Below are 12,040 nucleotides of genomic sequence, written 5' to 3' on the forward strand. Positions count from 1 at the left end.
TCTTTAGTCAGTGTCACTGGATGCTTTGACTCTTGAGGCATAGCTGCCCTAAAAAGCCATTCACTGACTCTCAAAATAGCATCTCCAAGTTTTTATATGCGGCTTGTCCATTTCACATTCTGTCCCTTTTGGAGGATGGAAAAGTCCTCTGGGAATCTTTTCCTTAGACAAAATCGGATTATTTCCAGCCTCAAAAAGGGGCATAATGTGAAATGGACAAACCACACATACACACTCAAACCAGTGCTTGAGAGATAGTGTTTTTAGAGTCCGAAGATGTCTTAGTAGGTCACACTATGATCCTGGAGCCTTCAGCCATGCTGAGGGTCCAGGGCCCTGGGGGCACTCCCCAATTTGTCCAGCTGGTAATCTACCCTTGCTGCTGTGTAGTTATGCCCTGATCCTTGACACGAATGATCTCTCAAAAATTAAGAATAAAAAAATGTGAATGAAGCAACAACTTTAATTGTAATTGTACAATCTTAAACTGTGTTACTTATGCAAAGTGATATGAATTAGTGAAAGTAAGTGAGAAGCCATGTAGTCTGCCTTGGTTCTGTCCTGGGTCCTACTCTGTTGGCCTTATATACATTTCCCCATGAATATTTTTAAGATGTCCTCCTATCGCTGCTATGCAGATGATATTCAATTATACATCTCACTGAAAATTCATAATGTTGCAAAATTATACATTATATGTTCAAGGATTTTACTTGTCATTCAGCCATGTAGGTACACGAAAGAGCAAAATACAGTACTCAGGTCTCATGATTAAATATACATCAATATACACACAATAATATACTAATATATAGTATACTAATATATCAGTTATGTATACATACACATATATTAATACAAACATATACTACATATCTATATACAGTACCAGTTAAAAGTTTGGACACACCTTTCCATTCACTGCAATGAGAAAGTGTGTCCAAACTTTTGACTAGTACTGTACATGCATATACACGGTCAGAAATCTTCACACACTGAGAGGCGTTACAGCAGCAATGAAATGTAGCTCAGTGTGTACACTGAACACCTTAAAAATAGGTGAAGAGCCACCTGTTTTTCTTTAATTTTTGTGGCATTTTTACTAATTTTATCCATGCTGTTATTCCTTGTTTTTTTAAATATATTATATATAAAAAAACACCACAAGACAATAATATAAATACAATGCATAATAACAATTTTGGATACCTCTGTATGACGAACTCTAGGGTGTATGCAATGAGCAGAGACAATCAAAGAAAACACAAGTCTTTTAAAAACTGGTGCCAAAAACATTACTTTATTATCTAGGATGAAATGTCCTATCAAGTACAAAAGAGAATCTCTTCGGAGTTGCCACAATCTGTTAAAAACATAGAGTACTTTTTAATCTGTAGTTACGTTTCTTTAACATTACTCAAAAAACTGAGAACTTTTCATTGATATGAATAAATAATACAAGAAATGCAATGTCAATATAGAAGTTATGCTGAACTGGTTGGTTTCTTACAAAAAAAGAAAAACTCTTCACAAGAGTTACTGTGTCACTCTACCCCATTCAAAACCTTTATGCTCACAATATGCAGCACTTTAAATATAAATGGCAATTTCACCTAAATGTAGAGTTCACTTCAATTAAAGAGAAAAAATAGACAGTTAAAATATACAGGCGGGCTTAGTTGCTGGTTCAAAGAGTGAAAAATAAAAGTTTCTACTGCTCTAAAAATCTCTCATTTCTACATATTTGGACAGTCATCATATACAACAAAGATTACAAACAGTGGATGAAGCACATCATCAGATTACAAAGTGACAAAAATTTGTGTGAAAGACACACAAACACAGAAAAGACGACAGAAGCTACATTATCTCTCAACTCTGGTTGAACACACATAAAATTAAAAAACAGTTGAAACCGAATGCCTAAATTTAAAAGTATCAACTTAAAGACAACTGTTACTGTGTCTCATAACTGCTCCGCTCCTACAAATCTGATAATCACAGATTACAAAAATGTTCCCAAATATGCTAAAAATGCAGCTATAAAATTTTCATACAAACCCCATGGTACAAAGACTCCCCAGTCCCCACTCAAAGTTTACTCCCAGACATGTTGCCACAGACCGCAACATAACTGAGTTGATGAGTGGAAAAGTCCATTATCTAATTACTTAACCATGCTTTGAGGGTGAGTTGAGAGACATATGTGAGCCAACCTGTCAACTTCAATGAAATATGCTGGAAGAAGTGGCCGATAGATAAGGGGAGAGAGACTTACAGACTCAAGAGATTTGACAAGACAGAATGTGTATAGAGGGAGGGTACAGTACATGTGGGTTAGTTAAGCCTTGTACAAGTTTCACCTTCCCTGAAGGCCTAATACTTCCACCAGTCTCATTTCCCCGTTTCTTGTCGTTGACAGTCTTCAGAAGGTCAAGTTTCAAGGAGAGCTATTTAACATTCTTCGCTTGCATATCACAAGGACACAAAATGGGGAAAAAAAGTTAGAGGAGGGGCAGGATGTGGTGGGTGGAATGGCCTGTCCTGGGTATTTCCCTCTAGAAATTAACATTTAAGTGAAGTGGCCCTCAGACAAAATGAGGACCCCTGAATTACTTGAGTGACCGAGATGACTCTACACCCATACGTGGGTGATGTTAATTTTACAGAAAAATTAATCTTGACTATTTTTCTGAAATACAGCTTCTATAACAAATGGGGCATTTCAGCAACATAATACTGAGACTGGGAATGTAGTAAAATGTAGTAAAATGTACCACTGATGGACACATTCACTTCTGAATGTGTTTCATGAGGCCACCTGAGGGTCAAATGAAAAATAATGGTTTATCAGTTAAAATATCAGGGCATGTAGAGGGTTACACTGTGCCTGACATTAACTGAACATAGTGGATCTGAATGCTGATTGGTTCCAGTGGGGGACAAAGAGAGCTGTACGCTCCTACTGCACCAATAAAATGCTGTTTCAAGTCATGCAATTGTAAAAAAAAAAAAAAAAAAAAGAATTGAAGAATGGACTCCAAGGTGCGTGAAGATGAAGGCTGCAGCTCCTGTATGTTAAGCATCATATGCAGCATGAACTGGCCATTTTGACCATGCTCACATGAAGACATTAACATCATAAACAGGATTTTAATGGGATATCTGTGTCATGAAAGTGTGCATTATAATTTAAAGCAGACATATTCAAAGTGACAGGATGAAATGAGAGTTGCACCTCTGGTTAGGAAGAACAAAGCTGACACTTTGCTATATAGGAAACACAAAGTTAGTGATCAGCTACAGATTTATGGCAGCTCTTAAGAGTTGGCTGCAGCCGTATGATCAGACTGCCACTGAACATCAGGCCTGCCAACTTTATCTGCCACACCACTTCTCATCTGGATCTTTCTTCTCATAGAGGGGCTTGTTAGAACAAAACAGACAGCCAAACCAGTTCACAGCCGTCCTGCCCCCGTTTTGAAGGTGGGACTTATGTCATTACGTCCCAATGACACTTTGGATGAAAAGGGAGGATGTTGGAGGATGGGCTCTCGTCCAGTCACGGTGCCAGTATTGTTGAGCTTTAACTGTGACACCAGTGCGAGCTGATTTTCAGCTGGGAGCTGGGAGCTCTTCTCCTGAGAGGGTTCAGGTTCAGATGTAGCCTGACTTGGACCACAGGGCTTTTAATCATTCAGAGGAAACTGCAAGGCTTGTTGTCTTTTTGACACTTGGTTTTTAGGAGGGAGCTAAGAGGCTGCTGATTGTAGTTTGTTGTTATGAGACCTACAGAGACGGCAAAGAGAGGAGGAAGAAAACAGTTGGATAACTTGGTTGTTTCCTTTTTTATTAAAAGCTTTACAATATGACAAAAATATGCACTAGGGGAAATACAAAAAAACAAAAACAAACAAAACAAAAACATGTATTGGATGCCAGTGGGTCAGACATTTTGACATAGACCAAGCAGCCATGTTGGTGAAATGTAATCGAAGTGTATGATGTGATGTCGGCCCAACAGTGTATATACAAGGACTTGTTTTAAACTGGAGACTGCCGAGCTCGCCATATTTAGAACAGGAAAGCTAAACTAGATTTTTCTCCAATCTATCTTTACAGATTCTACCATTATTTCCTTTAGAACATGAAAATAATCCTTCACAAAAAGATATAATATGCACATAAAATAACATTATACATGGGTACAGCCAATAAAAAAAAACTAATAAATGTTGCATGCTTCTTTTTTAAAAACTCTCAGCTAAGAAATGAGGTAAAAATGTTCTGCTGCAGCATGTTATGACCAAAAAGATAAACAACAGTTCTATGAAATTAAAAGATAAGTTATCAGCTTGTGTGGAAATTAAGTCAGATTTCACAATCAAAATCAATAGCTTTTTGTTGGTTTTTATTCAAAATTGAATCTCAAGAGAGAGAGAGAGAGTGACAAACGTAGCTAAACTTCATATTTTGCCTCATATCCAACTCAAACATAAACAAAATATCGGTCGTCTGTTGCAAGAAGTGTAAGAAAATACATTTTCCCTTGAATGCGTTTGTGTTACCAACATGGCTGCCATTATTAGACAGTAGAAACTTTTTTTTCCTTTCCTTTGCTTCTAAAATAAAAAAAGGTTCACACCTACAGTGTGGTTTAATATATGAACTTTCTTACAAAAGTTTTGTTTTAATTGCTGTTTTAAAGAAGTGAAAAACAGCAACGTCCGGGATAGCAAATTATTTGTTTGTTTTAAGAGTGACCCCGGCACCCAGGAGTTTTGACATCACAATCTGCAAGAGAGGGAGAGAGAGAGAATGGATGGTGTAAATACATGCAGGTGAAGCACATCACCATTGTAGGCACAGACAGCTGGATGCAAACCACAAGACTTCCTCAACTCATTAAGACATCAGAGTTGAAATCATAGAAATAAAGCTCAATTCTTCCCACCATGAAATGCTCAGCTTGTTCCTCAGTAAATTATATAATAACCAAAAGCCATTTATACAACTGTATAATTAAAGTATGATATCCATAAATGAATTAAGCTGACTGCAGCTAAACATTATCAAAATCTTGTAGTGTGCATCCACCCAGCAACCACATCACGCAGCGAGGGCAATGCAGTGAGGTGAATTTAGAGGCACAACCAAGCACCAAGCAGAGAGTGGAGTTATTGATTGGTTGGACCATCTGTGATAATCAGGTGCTCCTGTGCTGCAGTACTGTAGTACTGTAGCAGCAGCAATGACACAACCTCCTCAAGTATGGAAAAACATTGCTTGAAATGGGTTTGGGTGAAATAGAGCTTTGATTCTCAGCCCAAAACTGAAAAGATCTGATCCAACAGGTTTGAACTGAGTTGAGCACCAATGTCTATGTTGCATAAATTGTTTGGTCAAATAGTAAAGTTAGTTTTTGCTTTTAAAACAGAATTATAATTCTCTATAGTAAATAAAAGTTAATAAAAGCTCTGAGGGCTAAATCTTCCAAAACTCCATAAAAACATGAAATAGCAGCAGGATATGCACCTTAATTATATGGTGAAAAGTTGAAGCTGATATGTTATTAATGAAATGTGTGTTTCATGAAGCTACCACCAAAATCCACTTGTACAGCATGAAGGGTGTGACTCAAAGCTCAAACTGTGAGCAGGAAAAAACAACAACTCATGTACACATTATTGTTTTAGAGGCAGAACAAGCCTACAGGAAGTATGAGCATTCAGTCATGACCATCATTCCTTGAAATGAAGAAGAAACACAAGATGGTGACCCAGAAAAATCAAAGAGAAGAAGGAGTCAATGAACTCCACTAGTGTCTGTAATGTATTTCATCATGAGAATAAACATCTTATTGGTCTCAATGGAGAACGTCTACCCAACCTCCAGAGGGCTCAGGGCCGGCTACATAGCAGCACAGCTGGAGCTGCTAATGGCCTGCTGGGGTGGGGTGAGTGCTCTCAGGCTAGTCTGTCATCTGCTGCTATTTTGTGTAGGGCCCTATGATTTCCATGATGCGGAAAACATGGGTGGAATCACGGAATTTGATAATAACAATGGAATCAACATGGAATATCATGGAATTTGCCAAAAATATGGATTTATGAAGAAGAAAAAAAAATCAGGGTGTATAAAAATATGAATTTATGTATTACAAAAAAAAAAAAAAAAAAAAAAAAATCACTTAAGCATTGTTTCACAGCACCTAAAGTGAATGAACAGGAAAAAAAGCTATGTTGTAAGTCTCTAAAATGTTTTGGAGACATTCACGGGTTGCTGCAGCTTCTGTCCTCTGATTCTGCAGGGATCCGCGCTAAAACCCAGAGTGGACATTTTAGTTATCTTTCTTTTATGTTTGTGAAACTGGACTGAAGTAAACTGACTCTTAACCGAGTGGTTTGAACTCTGTGGGACAAGTTATGCACAAAAACACATACCAATGTTGTTTTGCTTGCTTGATTTAATACACCTATTGAAAACTGAATTGCGTTATGGTACATTTGTTTTTGGTGAGCACACACACACACACACACACACACACACACACACACACACACACACACACACACACAGACACAGACACAGACACAGACACACACAATTTCAGTGAGGCCCCCTGACACTTGGCTAGGTCATCCAAAAAAAAATCAGGAATTTGACACTAACAGCTAAATTCAGAGCAGAGCAGTATCCAAACTATAAGCCTGGTTTAACCAATGTTATTTTGTGATTGTAATTGTTTTAGGGCGCACAGTGTGATCACTCACAATAATGTGGAGGATTACTTTAGGCCACAGCTCTTACATATCTTCATATTGAAGCACTTTTTTTCATTAGAAAATAGTGCAATGTTGTGATGCTTCAACACAAATTTTGAATACTGTTGTTTTTTAAATTATTTTAATTTGATTAATCCACCACAGGATTAAGACTCTCTAAGGACAAAATGTGCTTAAAAACACAGAATTCAGGAAATGAAAACAGAATAGGGAAAAAAATTTAAACGGATTTCATAGGGCCCTAATGTTGTGTGTGTTTTCCTCATCAATGCTGATAATGATCACCATCATTATTGTCACCATGCTCTTACCTGCTGGCTTTGAAGCCTTTGAGCTTCTGGACGAAGAAGGTCTCCAGAACCTCGGCACACTGGTAGAAGGGCGAGTCACTGGGGTTGTAGTAGCGGCAGTTGTCGAAGATTTTGGTCATGTCCGCTACAAACTCAGTCAGCTTCACATACTCACGCTTCTGTAACCTCTCCTCCATGGTAGAAAGGTCTAAGAAAAAAGCATTTAAAAATGTATTAGATTAACAATCTTATGAACACTGCAACAGAAAAGGATTAAAAAAATTTTTTTACAAAAAACTACAAATGTGATTACAAGCACTTGCCAGAGACAAACATCACACATGAGGAAACAGTAGATAAAAATCTGGCTTTGCTAATCGACAACTCTGCATGCTTGCTTCAAAGTAATTGCAGCTTATGTGGCATATGCTTGACAGACGTTCAAATATGTTTCCTGGGAGCACAGTTCATCACTTTATATGTGACAGAAAAAATCCAAAACCACTGCCAGCGTTTAACCTCAATCTGCTCAGCCTTTCACATCAGCAACTGAGATCTGACCGATTTGTCATTCCTGAGGAGAGCATCATTATGTGTCATTCCTGAGAAATGAAATCCATACAAAAATCTAACTCTTCTACAGTCCAATGAGAGTTTCACAGTGTTACTATCCTCGTTATATTGAGTTAGAAACTGGATAAAAGTAAGATTGAGTTTCCGAAGAAGCTAACTGGCAACAGCCGAGCCTTCATATAATCTGCTGCCGCCGGTGGTTTGCTCTGCACGGCGTACCCGGGGTAGCGTTTTAAACAAACATATCCTACTCTTAACCTCCTTAACCCCCACCCAGCTGGCCAGGGGCTTATAAACCTCATGGTCAATATCAAAGACCTCCTTCTTCTCCGTCACCAGATTTCATCTCAAACCCCTCCAAAACTACCAACGGCTGAAGCTACAGCAGCCAAACAGCCTTTTTTTTTTTTTTTTGAAAAGCAACAAGGTCTTTTTCTTGCGGTGGAAGCGTGAGGAGGAGGACTAGAGTTTCCAGGATCAGGCCAACAGGAGCTGAGTGTGGGGCTGGTCCCTTTCCACAGGGAGTCCGGCAGACCCTGACCAGCTCATTAACAGTTTGTTTGTGTGGAAGTTCAAAAAGGCTCTGTTGACGTAAGTCCCCATTTACATGGCCGGTTTGATCTGAGTTGGAGGGCTTCCTCCCTGCTGGCCTCTTGACGCTGGTGTTGGTGTAATGCTTAAGATATAGAAACTGGGTGTCACTTCCAACGCATAAAGCAATGGCCAAATGAAAACAGCATTACTGGGAAGAATAGGGATTACTCCCAATCCCAGTCTGAGTAATTCAGTATTTGCTAATAAAGAGACACAATCTGATAATTACATTTCCTCTACATGACAGAGCCATAAACTAAACGTAGGCCTACATTAATGATTAAAATCAATAAGATATAGTGTGGTAAGAAATTATGTTTTTCTGTTGAAGAGCATCACAGTTTTTCTTTTATAGCTTCCTAATGTTTATAAGCTTCCTGACGTTTTGGGTCAGTGGGGGAGTGATTATGTATTTTATGTGTTTTATTGTGCCGCTTTCTAGTTTAAAGGCTCACAGCAACATGCTTTAGTAATAGGTTCCAGCATTTAAAAACATAGCTAAGTCCAGTGTCCAACTTTCCCACATGTACTAGAACACACCTTTACAAAATAGGTTTGCTGCATTTCTGATGAAAAAAACAAAAAAAAAACAATAAAGCCGACCATGAATGAAAATCAATGGTCTGCAAGGGAGGAAAAACACATTCCACAATCTGAAAAGAAATGCTGTGGAAAATAATGGCCTCTAAAGTATAGGCAATTTTAAGTAAATGAGCTAAAACGAGCGACAACATTTAAAGAATTTGAGTGATTATAGTGATTTTCCTCACTGATATGCATTTGAATAAAATAAAAAAAAAGCTACTCAGATCTGTTATTGTATTGGGTGAACTTAGAAGTTTCTATCTTGTCCACACACATACCAGTAAATGTCACACATGGCTTGGACCAGAACAATGCATTACAAATCCATTGCAGATGAAAGACCGATTCCAGATGGTGTCCAGGTTTAAAACTGACCTCAACGGGCAAAAACATTGACACAAATGTTTGCTGAGTTTTATAAGGGAAACAGTAGCAGGAAAACATTAACCTTCAAAGATTCTTGTCAGGTTTTCATGATTATGTTTGTGTGTGTGTTATACAGACGACGTCTTGACGTTTTTTTTTTTAGCAGCACTAATCCCTCCACTCACCCATTGGTTCCTTGATAACCCTGTAGTAGTCCGGGGCGTCGTTTGTGTCCACAGGCTCGAGGAACGGCCACGCCATTTTATGTGCCTGCAGGGGAGAGAGGGAGGGGCCGAAACAGGGATAACGAGAAAGAAAAGACACTTGAGAAAGCTGAACCCAATGAAGAAAAACAAACAGCACCATGAAAATGACACTGGAAGCAGGTGGGTCAACACAGATGTTCTCTTGAGCTTTCCTCCCCACTTCTATGTCTCTCACACAGACATGCAGAGCACTGCAGAGAGGAGGAGAAAATGACAGGAGAGGCGGTAGGACGAGGAGGAGGAGGAGGAGGAGGAGGAGGAGGGGAACTAGAAAAAAAAAGCCTTGGACCAGGCAGTTGTCCAACTAGTGCTCTGGGGAGAAGAACCCATCAGATAAGACGGACAGAGAGGACTTTTGTTTGGTGCTTTTACACTTTTGTGGGCCAACGAGGAGCTGTGTTAGTGTTCGGCCTATCGCTGGTAATAAAACTACTGTTGTAATGCTGCTGCTGCTTCAGCAGCTGCTCGAGGACTGGGGCTGAGTTAAATGAAACAATGTGTATTTGATTACTACAAACCCACATTTACTCCATCCACTACATCACTGTTAACATGAATTATCTGCGTATCTCCTGTTCACCTGTAAGGAGCGCAGGATTCTCCGCAGGCCCTCGTAGTCCTTTTCTGTGAGCGGTGTGAACACCGTCATGGCGTCCTCTGTCGACTGACACTGCGGGCACACGTATTCATCAATGTGGTTGGCCTCGCTCTGCAGGATGCCCACACAGCGACCATGGTACCAGTTTTGACACCGGTCACAGCCGATGTAGAACCTGGGAAGACGGGAAGTACTTTTACTTACAGACCAGTTTATATGACTGCCTTGCTTTCATATGTGTCAATTTCCTCCAATATTGATTCATTATTGACATTAACAAACACATCTGCAAGAAAGCTGAAGTTACCAATTTTGTTTATGTTTCTATGGTTACAGTTCTGGGGGTGTAGCCTTGGGATGTTGGCTATAATCATAGCCAATAGAAGTCTTTCTTCACTTTTTGTGGGGGAACTTTTTAAAACGACTTTGTATTCCTTTTTAAGTATACACAAATAAACTACATTACCATAAGCTTTACATTTCTTGACAAGACCTTAATTGCTTTAGTAAACAGGAAAGTAATAAGTGGCATACAGGAAATCCAATTATTGCAAAATACATCCAAAATAAACAAATGCAGCATAGATTCCATTACTTACACAGCTACAAAAGTCACATATCTGGTTTGAGTTAAAACAAGACTAGAGGATAAAATAAACAGTCAAATGTGTGATTTCAAATCATTCATTGGTGCTTCTATCCTAGTAGCTGGTTCATAACAGTTCATTACATGCACTTGCTGTACCAGGTGCATGTCTGTCTGATCAGTTTAATGATAAACAGCAAGACTGTAAACTGCTGCATTACCTATAAAACCTCCTGTCCTGTCCAGTTTGAGTAAGACATGGTATGCATCTGTACATTTACATATTTATTTCTTAAAATGATTATATCCTCCTTTGTAATTTGCCACAGCTTATTTTATAGTACAGCTACAGTGCATTTGATTATTATTCCGCGTCCGGTATGAACCTGGCGTAATGATGCAAAAAGTAAAACGAGTCACACTACCAAATTATCACAATTAACACAATTCATAAGTAGCAAGCATAAGCAATTTACTTTTATTTGTTTTTTTATTAGCAATATGTTATAATTTGTGATAATTGGATACTTTATTTAATTTATATTTATATATTAGAATTTTTTCTATTCTTTATAATTTACTTTTTAGTATTTGTGTTTGTATCTAACTTTTGTATTTATGGTTTCCATTAATACCAAAACTATCTATCTATAAAATGCCTATCTATATGGAGAAACCTTTTACATTGCTGCATACTGCATTATAATTATATAATTAGAAAGTAGAACTGAAGTGATTCATTACAAGATGATTAGTTAAAACATTTCAAAATGAACCTGCATTATTTCCATTTTGTGAATTTCAAATAAAATAAAAGTCATATATTTCCTCATTGAAGTTTTCTTCAAAATATAGTTAAAATCTCATCTCGATCTTGTGAACCCAACATCATGTCTCGTCTCGTGAGCTGAGTGTATCGTCACACCCCTACTTTGCATACTCTCGTGGTGCTGCAATAAATACATTTCACTGATATTTTCTAGTGTTTCCTAGTTACACACACAGACAGACACAGACACAGACAGACACACACACACACACACACACACACACACACACACACACACACACACACACACACACACACACACACACACACACACACACACACACACACACACACACACACACACAGCTCCTTACTGGGACTCGTCGTAGGGTGTCTGACAGATACAGTACAGCTCCTCTGTACTGCCCTCCTGGCCTCGTTTACACTCCACACAGATGTAGTCATCCATTTTCTTGGCCTCCTTCTCTGTGATGCCCACACAGTCACCGTGATACCAGTTGGTACACAAGTCACAGCCAATGTAGAACCTTTAGAGAAAAGCAGGACACAGAGATGGTTTTATTATTAAAGGTCTCACAGTTAAGACATTTTTTATGACTGTATGCTG

At 38.6% G+C, this 12,040-nt stretch overlaps 1 protein-coding gene across 6 annotated transcripts in view; it reads right to left on the reverse strand.

Moving 5' to 3' along the window:
- Positions 1-2,716: 2,716 nt before the first annotated feature.
- LOC128372834 (nucleosome-remodeling factor subunit BPTF-like) overlaps positions 2,717-12,040 on the reverse strand; it is a 48,033-nt gene continuing 38,709 nt past the window's right edge. For 5 of the 6 annotated variants that reach the window (XM_053333057.1, XM_053333048.1, XM_053333023.1 and 2 more), the window contains 5 exons: positions 11,787-11,960; positions 10,040-10,232; positions 9,379-9,463; positions 7,097-7,283; positions 2,717-3,789 (listed from right to left, as the gene is read on the reverse strand). In XM_053333057.1, coding sequence (XP_053189032.1) covers positions 3,753-3,789; positions 7,097-7,283; positions 9,379-9,463; positions 10,040-10,232; positions 11,787-11,960 — 676 coding nt within the window. In that variant the 3' untranslated portion in view covers positions 2,717-3,752. Of the gene's footprint in view, positions 4,795-7,096; positions 7,284-9,378; positions 9,464-10,039; positions 10,233-11,786; positions 11,961-12,040 lie in introns of all 6 variants that reach the window. The other variant, XM_053333040.1, reaches the window with a different exon arrangement.

The sequence above is a fragment of the Scomber japonicus genome, chromosome 2 (genome assembly GCF_027409825.1).
Source record: "Scomber japonicus isolate fScoJap1 chromosome 2, fScoJap1.pri, whole genome shotgun sequence".
In the NCBI taxonomy this organism is placed as follows: Eukaryota; Metazoa; Chordata; class Actinopteri; order Scombriformes; family Scombridae; genus Scomber; species Scomber japonicus.